Below are 22,138 nucleotides of genomic sequence, written 5' to 3'. Positions count from 1 at the left end.
GTTAAAAATCAAATTGCCACAGTATGATTAACAAGTTGAAATTAATATACATCAAGCTCTAAATATCAAAGATGAAAGTATATCTTATTTTCAAAGCTCTATGAAGCATTTATACAAATTTAAATAAATTCTATAAATTTAACTAAATTTAAAGAAAATCAACCTTGAATATTCATTGGAAGGACTGATGGCTGAAGCTCCAATACTTTGGCCACCTGATGTGAAGAGCCAACTCACTGGAAAAGACCCTGATGCTGGAAAAGACTGATGTCAGGAGAAGAAGGGGCAACAGAGGATGAGATGGTTGGATGACATCATCAACACAATGGATATGAGTCTGAGCAAACTCCAGGAGATAGTGAAGTACAGGTAAGCTTGGTGTGCTGCAGTCCAAAGAGTCACAAAGAGTCAGACATGACTCTGAACAAGAAGAAATAAATTCTAGGAGTAGGAGTGGAAGAAAACATAAACCCCCCCAAATCAGAAATGAAAAAGACTGCATTTTTTTGGACACAGTGCAATTCAACTACAATTAATAACAAAGTTTCAAAAAGAAATATATTCCTATCTGCTTAGAAATGTAATAAATTCTATCAAAAATAATACTTAATCAAAAAAGGTATGATTATCAACCATTTTGGAAATAAAGGGGCTTCTCTGGTGGCTTAGATGGTAAAGAATCTGCCTACAAAACAGGAGACCCAGGTTGGATCCTTGGGTCAGGAATATTCCCTGGAGAAGGGATGGCTACCCATTTCAGTATTCTTGCCTGGAGAATTCTAAGGTGATAATTAAAAAAAAAAAAAAAACACTACATATCACAATGCATGGGATGAAACAAAAATTGCAGTAAGGCCAGTTTGGGGGGATTTTATATAATTAAGCCTCAAATTTAAATCGGGCTTCCCCAGTGGTTCAGATGATAAAGAATCCACCTGCAATGTGGAAGATCCCCTGGAGGAGGGCATGGCAACCCACTCCAGCATACTTGCCTGGAGAATCCCATGGACAGAAGTACCTGGTGGGCTATAGTCCATGGGGTTTCAAAGAGTTGGACATGACTGAGCAACTAAGCACAGCACAGAACAAATTTAAATCAGGCACCTGAACATTGTGTATTAGGATAGGGAGGATGGTGAGAGACTCAATTCCTAGCCAGGCTGATAAGAAGTCTGGGGGTCCCCAAGGAGAGAGGGGTCTGGGGTTCTCAAGGAGAAGATAGGGGTCTGGAATTCACAAGCAGGAGGAAAGGACAAACTTTTTTTTTAATCTCTACATTCCTTAGTCTTAGTCACATAAAACTTTTTTCTTTAAACTCTGAACTGATGATTACACAACAAACAACTCAGTTTAAACTCTGTACTAAGGATTATATGTTAGGTCCATGTTAGGCCCATGAATATTAGGTCCATGAATCAAGGCAAATTGGAAGTGGTCAAACAGGAGATGGCAAGAGTGAACGCTGACATTCTATGAATCCGCAAACTAAAATGGACTGGAATGGTTGAATTTAACTCAGATGACCATTATATCTACTACTGTGACCAGGAATCCCTTAGAAGAAATGGAGTAGCCATCATGGTCAACAAAAGAGTCCAAAATGCAGTACTTGGATGCGATCTCAAAAACAACAGAATGATCTCTGTTCGTTTCCAAGGTACACTATTCAATATCACGGTAATCCAAGCCTATGGGCCTCCCTGGTGGCTGAGCTGGTAAAGATTCCGCCTGCAATGTGGGAGACCTGGGTTCGATCCCTGGGTTGGGAAGATCCCATGGAGAAGGGAAAGGCTACCCACCCCAGTGGCTCAGAGGTTAAAGCGTCTGGCTGTGATGCGGGAGACGTGGGTTTGATCCCTGGGTCGGGAAGATCCCCTGGAGAAGGAAATGGCAACCCACTCCAGTATTCTTGCCTGGAGAATCCCATGGACGGACAAGCCTGGTAGGCTACAGTCCACGGGTTGCAGAGTCAGACAAAGCTACTTCACTTTTACTTTCCAAGTCTATGCCCCAACAAGTAACACTGAAGAAGCTGAAGTTGAATGGTTCTATGAAGACCTATAAGACCTTTTAGAACTAATGCCCAAAAAGATGTCCTTTTTATTATAGGGGACTGGAATGCAAAAGTAGGAAGTCAAGAAACACCTGGAGTAACAGGCAGATTTGGCCTTGGAGTACAGAATGAAGCAGGGCAAAGGCTAACAGAGTTTTGCCAAGAGAATGCACTGGTCATAGCAAACACTCTCTTCCAACAACACAAGAGAAGACTCTACACATGGACATCACCAGATGGTTAACACAGATATCAGATTGATTATATTCTTTGCAGCCAAAGATGGAGAAGCACTATACAGTCAGCAAAAACAAGACCAGGAGCTGACTGTGACTCAGATCATGAACTTCTTATTGCCAAATTCAGACTTAAAATGAACAAAGTAGGTTCAGATATGACTAAATCAAATCCCTTATGATTATACAGTGGAAGTGAGAAATAGATTTAAGGGACTAGATCTGATAGATAGAGTGCCTGATGAACTACAGACGGAGGTTCGTGACATTGTACAGGAGACAGGGATCAAGACCATCCCCATGGAAAAGAAATGCAAAAAAGAAAAATGGCTGTCTGAGGAGGGCTTACAAATAGCTGTGAAAAGAAGAGAAGCGAAAAGCAAAGGAGAAAAGGAAAGATATAAGCATCTGAATGCAGAGTTCCAAAGAACTGCAAGGAGAGATAAGAAAGCCTTCCTCAGCAATCAATGCAAAGAAATAGAGGAAAACAACAGAATGGGAAAGACTAGCGATCTCTTCAAGAAAATTAGAGATTCCAAGGGAACATTTCATGCAAAGATAGGCTCAATAAAGGACAGAAATGATATGGACCTAACAGAAGCAGAATATATTAAGAAGAGGTGGCAAGAATACACAAAATTGTACAAAAAAATCTTCATGACCAAGATAATTATGATGCTGTGATCACTCACCTAGAGCCAGACATCCTGGAATGTGAAGTCAAGTGGGCCTTAGAAAGCATCAATATGAACAAAGCTGGTGGAGGTGATGGAATTCCAGTTGAGCTATTTCAAAACCTGAAAGATGATGCTGTGAAAGTGCTGCAGTCAATATGCTAGCAAATTTGGAAAACTCAGCAGTGGCCACAGCACTGGAAAAGGTCAGTTTTCATTCCAATCCCAAAGAAAGGCAATGTCATAGAATGCTCAAACTACCGCACAATTGCACTCATCTCACACGCTAGTAAAGTAATGCTCAAAATTCTTAAGCAGGCTTCAGGAATACATGAACCGTGAACTTCCAGATGTTCAAGCCGGTTTTAGAAAAGGCAGAGGAACCAGAGATCAAATTGCCACCATCCACCGGATCATCAAAAAAGCAAGAGAGTTCCAGAAAAATATCTATTTCTGCTTTATTGACTATGCTAAAGCCTTTGACCATGTGTATAACAACAAACTGTGGAAAATTCTTCAAGAGATGGGAATACCACACCACCTGACCTGCCTTTGAGAAACCTATATGCAGGTCAGGAAGCAACACTTAGAACTGGACATGGAACAACAGACTTGTTCCAAATAGGAAAAGGAGTATGTCAAGGCTGTATATTGTCACCCTGCTAATTTAACCGATATGCAGAGTACATCATGAGAAACGCTGGGCTGGAAGAAGCACAAGCTGGAATCAAGATTGCTGGGAGACATATCAATAAGCTCAGATATGCAGATGACACCACCCTTATGGCAGAAAGTGAAGAAGAACTAAAAAGCCTCTTGATGAAAGTGAAAGAGGAGAGTGAAAAAGTTGGCATAAAGCTCAACATTAGGAAAACTAAGATCATGGCATCTGGTTCCATCACTTCATGGGAAATAGATGGGGAAACAGTGTCAGATTTTATTTTTGGGGCTCCAAAATCACTGCATATGGTGATTGCAGCCATGAAATTAAAAGACACTTACTCCTTGGAAGGAAAGTTATGACCAACCTAGATAGCATATTAAAAAGCAGAGACACTACTTTGCCAACAAAGGTCCATCTAGTCAAGGCTATGGTTTTTCCAGTAGTCATGTATGGATGTGAGAGTTGGACTGTGAAGAAAGCTGAGTGCTGAAGAATTGATGATTTTGAACTGTGGTGTTGGAGAAGACTCTTGAGAGACCCTTGGACTGCAAGGATATCCAACCAGTCCATTCTAAAGGAGATCAGTCCTGGGTGTTCTTTGGAAGGACTGATGCTGAAGCTGAAACTCCAATACTTTGGCCACCTGAAGCGAAGAGTTGACTCATTGGAAAAGACTCTGATGCTGGGAGGGATTGGGGGCAGGAGGAGAAGGGGACAACAGCGGATGAGATGGCTGGATGGTATTACCGACTCAATGGATATGAGTTTTGGTAAACTCCGGGAGTTGGTGATGGACAGGGAGGCCCGGCACGCTGCGATTCATGGGGTCGCAAAGAGTCGGACCTGACTAAGAGACTGTACTGAACTGAAGGATTATATACCAACAATGTATCCTGCTTGAGGACAGTTTCTTCTTCCTGAAAACCTTCTGGCTAATCCTGTTATCTTAAAATGTAAATTATGGGAGTGGTTCTAGTAAGATCTTTAGGACCTCCAGACATTCTTTTGATTTATTGTAATAACTAATTTTAAAAGTATATAATCTCCCTGCTAACATGCAATTCTTTTCATTTACATAGAGATGATTTATTACTTTATTGTCAGAATGATGAAGCTTCAGAATCTCATGAACTGCACTCTGGCCATAGAGTCAAACTTATTTTTCCTCTGAACTTCAAAAACCTAGTTCCCTGATCTGGTATTATACTTGCCAAAATGCTATCATTTCCTTGCCAATTCAAAATACTCAACAGTAATTTTTGAACAATTATTATCTGAAAGGAACCATATAAGGTTTGATGGTACATACAAAAGTGAGAAAGGCATAATGCCTTCTCAAAAGAAGTGAACATTTCTCTTTGCCTGTCCCTCGTTGGACAGACCATAAAATCCTTCCACTGGAACAGAATTTTTGCTTTTCATTTCAGTTACCTTTACCCAAAAGCCTATCATTTTTCATCCTTAGGTTTAAAGACTTCCTTTGGGTAAATATCCTTTGACATAAGGTTACTTCCTCTTACATTCTATTACATATAATTCAATCAAGTAAAATGTACTCTCAGTTGTTATATTACAAGCATGATTATTACTCACTTGTTACATTGCAGGGTTATTTCAGAATACATTACATTTATATATAACTTACATAATTAGAATTTACACTTTCCTTTCATTAAAATTTTAGGTTTACTTTTAACACTAGTCTCTGCATCGAAAGGTTAAGTATCTGAAGCCATAAGTGTTGTTTGTGGCCTTCTTCTGTTATAACCACTAACTTTCATGATATCCAATTTACAGTTTTGTCAGATTATTTCTTCCTCCTCTCAAATTTCGATTTGAAATCATCCTGCTAAGGTCAAAGATTTGTCAGTCATGCTCTTTATAAGAATCCATTCTGTCCTTTACCAGGAATACATTATTCAGATACTGTACAGCTTGGTCTATTTGTGAATTTAAAAGCTAAATTGTATTCAGCAAAAGGGTTGTAAATTTAAGAACTAAATTATGTTATGAAAGTCCAGAAAATCCATGATTGATGAGTATACCATTTAAGAGTAGTTTTACTAACCAAAAAATTTTTTAAATTTGACAATATCTATATACTAAAAGGCAGTATATGAATAAAGATGAAAATTGCTTGCTTGTGGAAATAATAACTGAGAATATTTACCTCATGGGATTATATGGATGTTCCCGGAAAGCAAATAAAAACTGAATGATATTAGTAAGCATATTTTACTTCCTAGTTTTACATTAGAAATTTTTGGTACTGGTAATAAATTTAAGCCACTAGAATATTAAACTATTTTGCAAACCTCAAAAAGCAATATACTGGTCAGTTAGATTAACTAGGTGAATCTATACCTATATATAGTGTTTTCAAATACTTTTATATCCATATATATTCAGGTTTTACGTTTTGTTTAAATTATTAGTATGACTTTAAAAAAAGAAACAACCCAATGAGGCTAATTAGAACCATGAAAATAATGGACCTTATTTCCAATAAAATTCTCTATTAGATGAAGAACCTCCATGTAAAGGTTACAACATGGCATAAGGAAAATACTATCACTCAACTACCAATAAGGAACAGAAAAACACAGGAACCAGGAACAGCTATAAAAAGCTGATTTTATAACTGATTTGACAGTTTCTAGAACTATACACAGAAGACAATGAAAAGATGAGAGAGTCTTCCTACTCTCATAAAATATATCCTTCCTGGGAATGAAAAGAAAAGCAAACAACAACAAAAAAGCCTGGAATCCTGCATTAGTTTGCTAGGGCTGTCATAACAAAGCACCACAGTCTGGGTGGCTTAAACAACAGAAATTTATTTTCTCACAGTTCTGAGGGATAGGAGTTCAGGATCAAGGTGACAGCAGAATCAGTCTCTCCTGAGGGCCTCGCTCCCGGGCTCGTAAAGGGGCACCTCCCTCCAGTGGCTCCACACGGTCATCCCTCTGTGCAAGAGTGTCCTTATGGCCTCTTCTTAAAGTCATACTGGGTCCAGGTCCCATATGACCCCACATTTTCTTCATTAGTTCTTTAAAGAACCTATTTCCAAATATTGTCACATTCTGAGAACTGAACATTTGAATTTGAGGGGAACACAATGCAGCCCATAACAGATGTCAGTAACCTCCAGTATTCTTAAAGAAAAAGATATTAAAGCAACTGGTTCACTTGAAAGAATACAATTATTTTCCTGGGCCTCAAGTTCAACTATAAAATGAAAGGGCAATAATAAAATATAAAGTCAATACACATTCTAAAATTTCTAATATAGAATAAACTTGCTATTTCCAAGCAAGAAACAGCAGAACATACAATATTGTCCCCATCACCAGCAATTTCTATGCATTTGCTTTTAAAATTCTCATGACAGACTGGAACCCTGAATGGAAAGAACCAAGAGAGAGTCATACTGAATCCCAGGGTCAGATCTGTCAATAGATGGAGCCCATGGAGTCGCCAGAGGCTAGAAGTCAAGGGACCTTTAGATCAAGAGGTAATAATTAAAAAAGAGAACACCATTAGCACAAGTTCAAGCAAAACAAAGGGTCACTTCAGTTCAGTTCAGGCGCTCAGTTGTGTCCAAGTCTTTGCAACCCCATGGACTGCAACACACCAGAGGCCTCCCTGTCCATCACCAGCTCCCGGAGTTTACCCAAATTCATGTCCACTGAGTCGGTGATACCATCCAACCATATCATTCCTGTTGTCCCCTTTTCCTCCTGCCCTCAATCTTTCCCAGCATCACAGTCTTTTAAAATGAGTCAACATTTTGCAGCAGGTGACCAAGGTACTGGAGTTCCAGTTTCAACATCAGTCCTTCCAATGAACAATCAGGACTGATCTCCTTTAGGATGGACTGGTTGGATCCCTTGCAGTTCAAGGCACTCTCAAGAGTCTTCTCCAACACCACAGTTCAAAAGCATCAATTCTTTTGCACTCAGCTTTCTTTATAGGCCAACTCTCACATCCATACATGACTACTGGAAAAACCATAGCCTTGACTAGATGGACCTTTGTTGGCAAAGTAATGTCTCTGCTTCTTAATATGCCATCTAGGTTAGTCATAGCTTTCCTTCCAAGGAGTAAGTGTCTTTTAATTTCATGGCTGCAGTCACCATCTGCAGTGATTTTGGTGTCCAAAAATATAAAGTCATCCACTATTTCCACTGTGTCCCCATCTATTTGCCATGAAGTGATGGGGCCAGATGCCATGATCTTAGTTTTCTGAATGTTGAGCTTTATGCCAACTTTTTCACTCTCCTCTTTCACTTTAATCAAGAGGCTCTTTAGTTCTTCTTCACTTTCTGCCATAAGGTTGGTGTCATCTGTATATCTGAGATAACTGATATTTCTCCCAGCAATCTTGATTCCAACTTGTACTACATCCAGCCTGAAGTTTCTCGTGATATACTCTGTATAGAAGTTAAATAAGCAAGGTGACAACATACAGCTGCTCTCCCTATTTGGAACCAGTCTGTTTTTCCATGTCCAGTTCTAACTGTTGTTTCCTGACCTGTATACAGATTTCTCAAGAGGCAGGTCAGGTGGTCTGGTAGTCCCATCTCTTGAAGAATTTTCCACAGTTTGTTGTTATCCACATGGTCAAAGGCTTTAGCATAGTCAATAAAGCAGAAATAGATGTTTTTCTGGAACTCTCTTGCTATTTCCATGATCCGGTGGATGGTGGCAATTTGATCTCTGGTTCCTCTGCCTTTTCTAAAACCAGCTTGAACATCTGGAAGTTCACGGTTCACATATCGCTGAAGCCTGGCTTGGAGAATTTTGAGCATTACTTTACTAGCGTGTGAGATGAGTGCAGTTGTGCAGTAGTTTGAGCATTCTTTGGCATTGCCTTTCTCTGGGATTGGAATGAAAACTGACCTTTTCCAGTGCTGTGGCCACTGCTGAGTTTTCCAACTTTGCTGGCATATTGACTGCAGCACTTTCACAGCATCATCTTTCAGGTTTTGAAATGGCTCAACTGGAATTCCATCACCTCCACTAGCTTTGTTCATATTGATGCTTTCTAAGGCCCACTTGACTTCACATTCCAGGATGTCTGGCTCTAGGTGAGTGATTACACCATCGTGACTATCTTGGTCATGAAGATCTTTTTTGCACAGTTCTTCTGTGTATTCTTGCTACCTCTTCTTAATATCTTCTGCTTCTGTCGGTCCATACCATTTCTGTCCTTTATCGAGCCCATCTTTGCATGAAATGTTCCCTTGGTATCTCTAATTTCCTTGAAGAGATCTCTAGTCTTTCCCATTCTGTTGTTTTCCTCTATTTCTTTGCATTGATCGCTGAGGAAGGCTTTCTTATCTCTCCTTGCAATTCTTTGGAACTCTGCATTCAGATGCTTATATCTTTCCTTTTCTCCTTTGCTTTTCATTTCTCTTCTTTTCACAGCTATTTGTAAGGCCTCCTCAGACAGCTGTTTTGCTTTTTTGCATTTCTTTTCATGGGGATGGTCTTGATCCCTGTCTCCTGTACAATGTCACGAACCTCCATCCGTAGTTCATCAGGCACTCTATCTATCAGATCTAGTCCCTTAAATCTATTTCTCCCTTCCACTGTATAACCATAAGGGATTTGTTTAGGTCATACCTGAATGGTCTAGTGGTTTTCCCCACTTTCTTCAATTTCAGTCTGAATTTTGCAATAAGGAGTTCATGATCTGAGCCACAGTCAGCTCCTGGTCTTGTTTTTGCTGACTGTATAGAGCTTCTCCATCTTTGGTTGCAAAGAATATCATCAATCTGATTTTGGTGTTGGCCATCTAGGGATGTCCATGTGTAGAGTTTTTTCTTGTGTCATTGGAAGAGCATGTTTGCTACGACCAGTGCATTCTCTTGGCAAAACTCTATTAGCCTTTTCCCTGCTTTGTTCCGTACTCCAAGGCCAAATCTGCCTGTTACTTCAGGTGTTTCTTGACTTCCTACTTTTGCATTCCAGTCCCCTATAATGAAAAGGACATCTTTTTTTGGGTGTTAGTTCTAAAAGGTCTTGTAGGTCTTCATAGAACCATTCAATTTCAGCTAATTGTTGGGGCATAGACTTCGATTACCCTGATACTGAATGGTTTGCCTTGGAAATGAACAGAGATCATCTGTCGTTTTTGAGATTGCATCCAAGTACTGCATTTTGGACTCTTTTGTTGACTATGATGGCTACCCCATTTCTTCTAAGGGATTCCTGCCCATAGTAGTAAATATAATGGTCATCTGAGTTGATTCAGCCATTCCAGTCCATTTTAGCTCGCGGGTTCTTAGAATGTCAACGTTCACTCTTGCCATCTTCTATTTGACCACTTCCAATTTGCCTTGATTCATGGACCTAACATTCCAGGTTTCTATGCAATATTGCTCTTTAAAGCTTCGGACCTTTCTTCTATCACCAAAGGGTAGAAAAGTCAATTCAACAAACATTGCCCAGACCTAATGAGCAAGGTCCTATCTGGTGCCCTAAAGTATGGACATGGACAGTTAAAAGAACAGTATGTACAGAGAATCACGGGGCAAGGAAAAGATCTCTGAGCACAAGCCATGCTGTTAATTTCCTCAGGATGATGTCTACAAGTCTGAGATGACAGTGTCAGTTCAGATAACAAAAGAAGTCACCCTCAACATACCGCTATATATATTTTTAAAAAAGACATAAAAATCAAATGTTGCCTGAAGATAGTCTTGTCTTTGATATAGCATATTATCTTACATAGTTAAAATCATTCTCCTAAATTGACTTATTTTGCTTTTATTACTGAGGAGCAGGTTATCTGGAGAAAAAGTTAAACTTTGTTATCAGTTTTACAAAACTATGCAATTGTTACTATGAACAAGAGGGCAACAGTTTCAAAGACCAGAGTAAAGAATATAGAATGAAAATTATTATTATAAATTACTTAGCTTGTGAACCAGAATTTTAATTCCCCCCAAAAAGCAGAACTTTAACAATATTATTCTTGAGGTTATTATTCAGAATTTTAGGCCTAGAAGAAAACTAAAAGATGTCTCTTTTTGTGTAAGAAATTCCATTTTCATTTTCTTCCATATAAATCATCTAAGTCATGTCCAACCCTTGTAACCCCATTGACTATAGCCCGCCAGGCTCCTCTATCCATGGAATTCTCCAGGCAAGAATACTGGAGTGGGTTGCCATTTTAGCCATATAAAATATCTCTGTTCTTCTTTAATTTAGAAAATTTATATAAAATTATTTACTGTATAACAGTAACTTACACATGCATATATCTTTGTATTTTTAAGTACCATCATAAATGTAATATTTTGTATTTTTTACTTATAAAGCCCTCTGAAGTAGATATGCCAGAAATTATTAAGTCCTTTTATAGATAAAGAAACTGAGGCTTAGGAGAAAGGAGTAACTTGTCCAAGTAAATACCATTAATAAGTAGAAAAGGTAGAATCTCATTAAGCATATTTTCCACTAGTTTACACAGCTGCCTGTTAGCCAAACAAGATAACAATGATACCTTTGGTCTATCCATATAAATTTAGAATATTATTTAAATAGAGCTCTGCTATAATCCAACTTTACTTCTCTACTTGTCAATAAGACCTTTACAGACAACCTGCAAGCAGTGCTCACTATTTAACTATTAACACTAAGAAACAAGCTTTGCTTTCATCTGAGAGAAGATGGAAATAGAAGTGACATTTAAAATGAAACAGTATTTGCAGAGGTCAGTGATTAGGAGAAAGGGAAAGCAGACACAGAAACCTCAGGAGCAAGTTTAACTGTTACCTCCAAATACTGTCACATTCCCAAAGCCATTCAATTCTGCACGTTATAAAAGAGACAGGTGTATTAATACTATTGCTTTGTTAAACTTGGTGTTTAATTGTTTCATCTTCAGGAAATAGCACAGTACCAGAGAGCTACTTAAATAGACTCAACATCTGACACCTAAAATTATATTCGATTAGAAAGGAAAGGATGACATGAGTAACAAAACACATAATAACATCCACAAACACACAGTATATAAAGAAACAAAGTGACAGTATGAAAATTTTCTTGAAGTTGGTATTATGAGCAATTACAGAGATGTCAGACTATTATTTCTTTAGATAAAAAGGTTGTGTTCAAATAAAAAAAAGAAAAAAACTTGCCGCTATTTTTAATTTTTTTAATTCTTATCTATTATCCCAAGAGCACAACTTTACTTTCCAGTATCTAAGGTAATAAATAACTCTTCTGGTTACTTCCACTTTAGAGGTACTCCTGGGAAAGCAGAAGCTAGAGACAGCTGAATTGCTACATCCATGGGTTCCCCCTCATTCATTCATTTAATCATTCTACCAATATTTGTTGAGGTAAGTACAAAAAAAGAGATCATCCAAAAAAAATAAATGAGTCATTTGCTTATGGAGCTGACAATCCAGTGGTAAAAATTAACATTAAAAAATGTATTGTTACTAATTGTGGTATTATAAAGTAAAATTGGGGGTGCAATGAGAACCATGATATGATAATTTGGATATCCAAGATGTATTGTCTGTCACAGAAGGCTTTATGTAGGTGACATTTAAGATGAGATTAGAAGCTGGGCACTGAGAAAAGGCCTCAAGAAAAATAGTGTATCCTGCTCAAAGTAGTGAGTGATTGGCTTGTACAAATAACTGAGGCTTTTTAACTGTGTCAAGACTAGCACACATCCTGTGGAAGAAATAAGCCATAAAAATCCAACGTGCAGACAATACATATGTGTGTGTGTATGTGTGTGCTGAGTCGCTTCAGTTGTGTCCAACTCTCTGTGACCCTATGGACTGTTTGTTACCCACCAGGCTCCTCGGTACATGGGATTCTCCAGGCAAGGATACTGGAGTGGGTTGTCATGCCCTCCCCCAGGACTTCTTCACACACAGGAATCAAACCCGTGTCTCTTACATCTGCTTCATTGCAGGTGGTTTCTTTACTGTTAGTGCCACCTAGGAAGCCCTATGTATGTGTATACACACATATATATTAATATTTATAATCATTGTAGAGGGGAATAAAAAAGGTTTCTCCTCTGAAGAGGAGAATCAGAGGCAGGGTGCTGGACTGAGGGCTTCAAGACAGTCCAATTCTGAGTTCACAGATTTCTAAGACCATTAAGAGAATCAAACTGGACAATACTTTCTCTTTTTATCTCACAGGGATAAGGATCAAATGAGATAATACACTAAAACTGAATAGTTTATCTTTTGTTAATATAAAAGCATTTTCAATTTTACTCTGGCCTTAATTCCTGTCCCAAATCTAAGACACTATTCATATTTTAAAATTTTCTAGTCCAGATTCCCCAGACAACTTCTTAAAATAACAAGGTCTTCCTTTTGTCTTTAGTAAACTCGTTTTTCCTACTAATGAAAAATTAATATTTTATGCAAAGCCTATTTCAAACTTACGTTCTAGTGCATTATAAAGAAGTTCAAAATCTTCTTTTCTTTGAGGATTATGCCTCCGGTAATAATCCAGTTTCATCCACTCTTCTTTTTCTCTTATCTTCCTGTGTTCTTCCTCTGCTTCCCACTGCAACCTGAACATTTTCCGTCTTCTTAAACCCTCTACCACAACTTTAGCATGCCATCGTCTGTAGTAAGTCTGTATCACAATTATCTATAGTTAAATTAAAGAAAATAAAATATGGTCAACCTTACTAGACAAGGAAAAGAAACAATGATTATTTCTATTGCAATTCAACAACTACTAAAAAATACTGAGTGTCCAGCTTTAGCTGTATGCCATAAATTCTCACATACATTCTAACAGAAATACAATAGCTATCTGACTTTGAAATCTAGTAGCAGGTATACCTTCATAGGAGACAGTTATATGATGTTAAGAGCACAGACTCTGGAACAAAAATTAGTTTAAATCTTCCCTGTTCCTACTACTCACTAGTTAGTTAATTTTTAGTAAGTTACCTGCCATCTCTGTGATTTAGTACCCTCATGGCAAAAGAGTGATAATGACAGTATTATGCATATAAGTGCTTAGCTCAAGCCTGGTACACCACAGGTCCTCAATAAATACTACTCTTGTTATGAATATCAATTTATCTCTAGTTTTTCTTGTCATTAGCTTAGGCTCATATCTTTAAAAAATGGTGCAATCCTGAAGGAAATCAATCCTGAATCTTCACTGGAAGGACTGATGCTGAAGCTGACGTTCCAATACTTTGGTCACCTGATGCAAAGAACTGACTCATTGGAAAAGACCCTGATGCTGGGAAAGACTGAAGGCAGGAGGAGAAGGGGATGACAGAAGACAAGATCATTGGATGGCATCACCAACTCAATGGACATGAGTTTGAGCAAGCTCTGGAAGGTGGTGAGGGACAGGAAGACCTGGTGTGCTACAGTCCATGGGTCACAAGGAGTCAGACATGACTGAGCAACTGAACAACCACCACATAGCAGGGCTTCCTAGGTGGCGCTAGTGGTAAAGAAACCACCTGTCAGTACAGGAGACCTGAGAGACATGTGTTCAATTCCTGGGTCAGGAAGATCCCCTGGGGAGGGCAGGGCAACCCACTCCAGTATTCTTGCCTGGAGAATCCCATGGACAGAGGAGCCTGGAGAGCTTCAGCCCATGCAGTTGCAAAGAGTCAGACACGACCGAAGTGACTTAGTACACAACCACACAGCACATAAGTTACACGTGGAAACCACCAAAGCAAACATGTATTTATTAAATTGTGAGAAAAATACATATGTCTGGAGATACAGTATAGTACTAGAGCCTAAAAAAGCTTGTGACATAAGTGAGAGTTTTTGTTTTTTATTTACTAAACTCATTTTAAAAAAAGTAAAATATAGAGAGGCTAGATCAAGATTGAGGGTAGAGAATAGGCTGACACATCCTTTCCCCTCATCCTAATCCCTAATAATTACATAAAAATTATAGAAGCAGAAATCAGTAAAGACACTGGATCATACTGAAGGAGTCCTCCAACAGAACAGAAACTGTGAAAAAATCCCTTTAAGAAAGGAGACAAGTGGAATAAATTGAAGAAGGAATTAGTGTTACGGCTCTTTTAGAAGTTTTCTAGCAGGATTTCCAATCTGTACCGGAAAATCCCCCATGGAGAGAAAACACTGAAGGAATCTACAGCCTAATTATGTACCGGAGAGGATAGCTAGAAAAAGTGTCTCTAAAATGTTTCAGTCCCAGAATTGGTGGATCCTGTGAGGAGAAGGGCAACTAAAAAGATGACTGCTTGATAAATGCAGAAGAGACAGGCTCCTCTAAAGCAATTCAGACAAAGATCACCAGAGGTATTTGCCTCTAAGTTAGGAAACAGTGGGCTTCCCTGGTGGCTTGGATGGTAAAGACTCTACCTGCAATGAAGGAGATGTGAGTTCGATCCCTGAGTCTGGAAGATTGCCTGAAGAAGGGAATGGCTACCCACTCCAGTATTCTTGAGAATTCCATGGACAGAGGAGCCTGGTGGGCTACAGTCCATGTGGTTGTGAAGAGTTGAACACGACCAAGTGACCAGCATACACAAGAGTGGTTAGGGTCCCAGAAGGCTGATGACACCCAGGATGAATACAAGCCTCCTCTCCAGAAAACTAGATGCCTTCCAGAATTAAGCCTTGCCAATCCCCTAAACCCACTGGGGTTAGTTAGGCTACAGTAAAGAAATATGTTATAACACACTGGACATCAGGAATTTCAAATACTCTGTAGTACACCTCCAAGAATAGACAAAGATTTGAAAGGAAACAACAAAATAAAAGGTTCTTCATTTAATGTAGAAGAAATTACATTTGTGTGCAAGAAAATCACTAAAACGAAGGTTCTCAAAGTATGGTGACCAGAGTACCAGCAGCAGCAGAAACTGGAAAATTGTTAGAAAAAAAAATTCTCGGGCCCCACCCCAGAGTTACTGAATTGGAAACTCTGGGGTAGGCATGGATTCTGTATATTCACACATTTTCCAGATGTTCTGATGCCTGCTAAAGGTTAAGAACCATTCTTAAAGAGTAAAATGAAACAAAAAACAAGACCAGACTAGACAGAGTTAACATTTTCAGAGGGAAAGGAAAGGCCATTGAATCAACAAAAAGGAGCAACAAAAAACTGTGACCAAAGTTTATTTTTTGAAATTAAAAAAAAAAAATCAGTATAGTGAGTTCAGGTTGGGGGCTGTTAAACTTATTGAACTTATTAAAAATACTAAGACCCAGTTGTTTAAACAGCTTTTCCCTTCTCATGTGATAATCTAGGGATTGGGCCTGGATTGGCAAACGGTTTAGGGCCAGTAGGAAGCTCTGTGTTAATATTACAGGTGGCTTCCTCCTTGAATATCTTAGGGGTTGGTCAACTTATCATCATCTTCTAGCCTGTCGAAAGGGGGAAAAGACAAAAGAACTGCAACCCAATCACTTCAACAGCAGTATCCAGAAGGGGCACACATCATTTCCACTCCCATTTCTTTCCCCAGGCCTCATCAACATAGAAAAGAGGTTGTAAAATGTAGTTTTCAATGTTATGGCCTCTTTTGTGCTGTGCTGTGCTGTGCTGTGCTCAGTCGTGTCCAATTCTTTGTGACCCCATGGACTACAGCCTGCCAGGCTCCTCTGTCCATGGGATTCTCCAGGAAAGAATACTGGAGTGGGTTGCCATTTCCTCCTCCAGGGGATCTTCCCAACCCAGCAACTGAATCCGCGTATCTTGTGTCTCCTACACTGGCAGGTGGATTCTTTATCATTAGCTTCAAATGGGAAGGCTGTTCTAGTCTCATGCCCAGCTAAAGATTTACTACAATGAGAAGAATGAGTATCAGCCAATAACTATTAATAGAAGTTTATTCTGCTAATCTGCAGAATATGTGGAGTCTAAGAGGGAATCAGTAAGCAAGAAACTTAGGCAAGAAAATCTTTTAGAACACAGGGTGAAAGACTGCAAAAATTAGAAAGAATGGAGGAAAATTGAGAAACATGGAAGATAAATGCAGACGTTCCAAAATATGTCTGATACAAGTTTCAGACAGAACAAGGAAAGTTGGATTAGAGAAATAGTTCAAAATATAATAGAAGAACATTTCACCAAACTAAAGAAAGACCCAGACAGAAAGGAACCATCACCAGATCAAAAGCACATCGCAATAAGATTACTTCGTGCTCATTCAGTTATATTCAAATCTTTGCAACCCCATAGACTGTAGCCCACCAAGTTCCTCTGTCCGTGGGATTCTTCAGGCAAGAATACTGGAATGGATTGCCATTTCCTTTTCCGGGGGTTCTTCCTAACCCAGGAATCAAACCTGTGTCTCCTGCATCACAGGCAAATACTTTATCCACTGAGCCATTGGGGAGGCCTACAGATTAAAATCCTAAAAGCTTCCACAAAGAGGAAACAAAGAACTGAGAATCCCATTTCCATCAGATACATTATCTTTGTACCTGTTTTAATCAAAAACTGCTACAAAGGTATAAAAGAAAATAATTCTGAAAATAAGTTTGAATCTAACCTACTATACCCACTCAAACTAAAACCCAAAATGAGGTTAATTCAATAGGACTTACATGGTTCACCTCAAATGCATAATAATCTCTGAAATAATTACTAGAGATTATGCACTAAGAAGAACAATAAGTTGAAGATGAAAAATTAAAGAAGTGAACAAAAACTTTCAAAAAAGTTTTAAGCTATAACCTTTATTATTTGAAAAAATTATATATAATAACAATGTAAATATATAAGAATAATCTGAAGTCATAATTATATAGTAAATTATAATGATATATATAATTGTAATTCCAATATCAACCCTCACTGAATGGGAAGAGTGAAGGAGGAGGATAAAGAAATGAAAAAAAGCCAGCTAGGGTCCTTGACTTATTCATGGAAAAAAATATACAGCCCAATTAAGTATGCATTTGGTATAAAAAATCAGGGCTTCCCTGGTGGCTCAGATAGTAAAGAATCTGCCTGTAATGCAGGAGACCTGGGTTTGATCCTGTGTTGGAAAGATCCACTGGAGAAGGGAATGGCTATCCACTCCAGTATTCTTGCCTGGAGAATTCCATGGACAGAGGACCCAGGCAGGCTACGGTCCATGGGGTTGCAAAGAGTTAGACACGACTGAGCGACCAACACTTTCACTTTTCATAAAAATTTTAAGTGCATTAAAAAATTTTATGAATAGCCACTAAAAAAATAGAAACAAAGTACCTACTTCTAAACTATTAAAGAACAAAAACATGAAAAGTTTAGTCAAATCAAAAAAGTTAGTAAACTAAGTCACTAAGTCAAATCAAAAAAGGTAATAAACAAGAATAAATAAATAAAAAGCAAAATGATATAAATGGAAGGAATGACTAGAGAAATATCAGTAGTCACACATAATATAATATTATTCACAACAAGAAAGATTTAAAATAAATACTAAGCATTTAGCTTAGTATTAGAAGTTCAAGAATAAAATAAACATGACAAAAAATAGAAAGGAATCAATCAAGATGGTAGAATTTATTAAATGGAAATTTACTCCTTACACTGGCTTTTAACCAATCCCTCTGTCTACAGCTCACATCTCAATTCTTTCTTGCACAGAACCTCCAATTCACTTTCAAGATTCTATGGGACAAATTAATTTGGTTTTTGATGCCATCCCCTTGGCAGGCATTTAGATTTTCACTTTCTCTGCTCAAGTAAGTCAAGTTAACACTTCTCCATCTGCTTTATATAACTTTAAAAAATCGACTGACATTTACTGTTCTCTCTTCTCATATATTCTTTGTTCCTGTATGTTTATAATTTTCTTATTCCTTTAATATCACTTTATCGGAGTCTGAAAAGTGTTGGAGTGAAAACCCGTAGAGAAAACCTAACAGCTTTTCTCTCCTATTTCCATATAAACCTCAATCTTACTCGGGAGCAACAACATACATCTTTAAAAATGTAATTATCACATACTCCCAACATGGACAGTCACATGACCCAGTTCAGGCCAATGAGCTATAACTTGAATCACTGGCTTTCCGGGGAAATTGCTGAATGGCCTCCATGAGACATGCTCCATGACTTTTCCCTTCTTCTTGCAGATGCAGACATTATGCTGAAGGTTGATAAATCATTTTATCATCACAATAGTGACAAGCTCATGATAATAAGGTGTGTGTGTGTGTGTGTGTGCACGTGCACACATGCGCATGCATTCCATTGTGTCTGACTCTTTGTGACCCCATGGACTGGGGCCTCCAAGCTCCTCTGTCCATGGAATCTTCCAGGCAAGAATACTTGAACAGGTTGCCATTTCCTACTCCAGAGGACCTTCCCAACCCAGGGATCAAACCCACGTCTCTTGCATCTCCTACATTGGCAGGCGGATTTTTTACCACTGTGCTGTCTGGGAAGCAATAATAGGATTAATGGATTGGAAAGGTAACAGGAGTTCAGGTTCCTAATGACATCACAGAGCCACCAGCCAGGCCTCGTACAGCCAAAAATTAATAATTAGTTCAGACTGAGAAAATAAGAATATATCGAGCTCAAATACCAAACACGAGTAAAGTCAGCTACAAAGTTAATAGGAAATAATATTTCTCCCAAGGACACTCTGCAGCTATAAAATGTCATAACAAACCCCTTCTTTGAGTGACTATGATTTTCTTATTCTGAGAAACTTTGTTTCCTAAAATCATAATCTATCACAAACTTGGTCTGAAATTAGATCACTAAGGATGAAACGTCCCACTCTTGCCTGGGGGATCTACATTATTTTGACAGAAAGAAGCAGCCTTGATTCACAACCAACGTGCTGAACTTCAGAGAAGAAACAACATTCCATATCTCCCTCCTAACTTTGTTACGAAAGCAATAGGACTCTGGTCCATGTCTCAGTCCAGACCTGACGTTGATCCATCTACACACAACTTTGTTTTATACCAAAACAGTATATCAAAATACTGTATCACTTAAATTTCACCAAAACGTCACTCCTCCCCAAAACTCTATAATAGCTCCATCTTCTCCTTTTGTGAGAATTAGTTTCGACTGAAAAAATAAAAATTATTCAGGCTGAAATAACTTCAGGCACTAATAAAGTCAGCTACAAAGTTAGCCCCGTGGTCCCCCTGGTGAGCAGTCTCCCTCAGTGCAGTGAGTCAACAGACACCAGTAAAGGCTCATCTCTCAAGGTCCTGGGCTAATTGGGCTAGAACAGCAGTCTAGATCCAGGTTTCTTGTCACACAAAAAACAAAATCACTGCTTTCAATTCTTTCTACTGAAGCAAAATGATGCTAGGAGGTAACACAGATAAAATGTATCTGCTTCATATGTCACGTTTAACTGAAATTCCAAATGTTTAATAGGGTAAAGATGTCAGTTTTTAAAAACACAGATACACAAATTTGTGTGTACACAAATACACACAAACTTTAAAACAAAGTTATATTTATGACTATTGGGTGATACAGCCTTCTGTAACAATATATAAAATGCAAAACCATAAAAGGGAATATTATTAATAATAAATTTTACAATAAAGACATCATAAAGTAAGTATGATTGATAGGTTGAGATAAAATATAAAAACATATGTAATATTATAATATCTATAAGGAGACAAAAAATTTTTAATGTTATGTGCTACTATGAAGGGTACTCCAGCACCCTTGCCTGGAAAATCCCATGGATGGAGGAGTGTTATAGACTCCTCCATGGGGTCGCAAAGAGTTGGACACAACTGAGCAACTTCACTTCACTTCACTATGAAGTCAGCACGGAATGGTTTCTGGTCATATAATTTGGTACAATATTTCTGAAAAACACTGGAAATATCTTAAGACTTTTAAAAAGTCATCATTTTTCTCCTACTAATTCAACTTCTAACATCTCTAAGTATTTTTAAATGCACACTACAATTTATAGAGCATTAAAACATGTCTACATGTCCTACAAAACAAAGTAATTACACTGTTTATATTGTGGCATAATATAATGCCATTAAATCATTTATAATAAAAAAGAAAAGGTAGAGAAATGTTTATGATATAATGCTATGTGTACAAGAAACTTCTTTAAAATTCTATGCATAATTATCTCCCAATGGAAAGTAAGAAAAAGAAAAATCTGAGTGAGAAATTTTCTGCTTTTTTTAAAAATAATTAATGCCATTTGCAGGGCTTCCCGGGTGGCACAAGTGGTAAAGAACATGCCTACCATCGCAGGAGACATGAGATGCAGGTTTGACCCCTGGGTCAGGAATATTCTTGCCTGGAGAATTCCATGGATAAAGGAGCCTGGCAGGCTACAGTTCATAGGGCTGCAAAGAGTCGGACACAACTTATCATGCAATGCCATTTGGAAAAACAGAAGGAAAATACCGTATTGACTACGTTCAGGGTTAGAGTCAGATATGAATAAATTTTTGTTTAAAATATATTGTCAGGGAATATCAATAAAGACACAGGGAAAAAAAAACAAGTAGAAATTTGGGGTTTGACAGTAAAACAACTGAAATGAAAACACAAAAAAACATGCTCAACAGCAGAGTTTAACTGGCAAAAGAAAGAATGAATTTAATAATAAATCATTAGAAATTATCCACTCTGAAGAAAAGGGGGAAAAGATAAAGTAAAAGAGACTCAGAGACCTTTAGGATACCATCAACTAAACCAGGGTACTTAAATACAGAGGAAAGTCTTCAAACTGAAAGAAAATTATATGAAATATTAATTTTAACTCAAGCGAGATGTAGGTGATTGCTATTTGCTTTTCTTATTTTTAATAAGCATGTTTAAACAAATATATACATTTAAAACTTAAAAAATAAAAGTCAGCTGCATAAAAACAATAATTATAAAAGGAATTATAAGACTTAGAACATACAAAGAACATACATGTTTGTATGATGATAGCACAGATAGCCAAAAGAAGGGATAAACAGAGTTCTATTGAAGCAAAGTTTCAATTTGTATTGAATTTCAGTTAGTATTAATATGAAGTATGTTGCTATAAAACGAGATATATATTCTAATGCCTAAATTACACTTGGAGCAACCACTTAGCAAATGATTTTTTTAAATTCTTAAACAATAAAGCAGTAATGAAAAAAACTTCATTAAAATTGGGCAAAGTATCTGAATATACATTTCTCCTAAAAGTATATATGCAAGTTGTTTATAAGTACATGAAATATATTCTGTATCATTAGCCACAGCATATGCAAATCAAAACCACAATGAGATACCACTTCAAACTCACTAGGATGGCAATAATCCAAAAGTGTTGATAAGGATATGGAGAAATTGGAATCCTTACACACTGATGGTGGGACATAAATACGGTGAAACTGCTTTGGAAAACAGCCTGGAAGTTCCTCAAAAAGTTACAGGGAATTACCATTTGATCTAGCAGTTACATTCCTAGCCATATACCCAAGAGAAATGAAAATACATATCCGTATAAAAATTTTTATGTGAATGATTATAGCAGTTTTATTCCTAATAGCCAACAGGTGGAAAAAAA

At 37.8% G+C, this 22,138-nt stretch overlaps 1 protein-coding gene and 1 non-coding gene across 6 annotated transcripts in view; one reads left to right on the top strand and one right to left on the bottom strand.

The window, feature by feature from the left end:
- Positions 1 to 22,138, bottom strand: part of IQUB (IQ motif and ubiquitin domain containing) — a 79,178-nt gene that overhangs the window by 38,585 nt on the left and 18,455 nt on the right. For all 5 annotated transcript variants that reach the window (XM_086395821.1, XM_086395818.1, XM_086395819.1 and 2 more), the window contains one exon: positions 13,062 to 13,272. In XM_086395821.1, coding sequence (XP_086251947.1) covers positions 13,062 to 13,272 — 211 coding nt within the window. The remainder of the gene's footprint in view (positions 1 to 13,061; positions 13,273 to 22,138) is intronic.
- LOC147373901 (U7 small nuclear RNA) lies at positions 14,677 to 14,739 on the top strand. Its single transcript, XR_015163301.1, has one exon. It is a non-coding gene; the product is annotated as a U7 small nuclear RNA (small nuclear RNA).

This window comes from Bos grunniens, chromosome 4 (assembly GCF_055505025.1).
Source record: "Bos grunniens cultivar Pamir isolate PY7600 chromosome 4, Bosgru_T2T1.0, whole genome shotgun sequence".
In the NCBI taxonomy this organism is placed as follows: Eukaryota; Metazoa; Chordata; class Mammalia; order Artiodactyla; family Bovidae; genus Bos; species Bos grunniens.
Note: the sequence above shows the minus strand (reverse complement) of the source record. Positions and strands in the feature narration are given on the sequence as shown.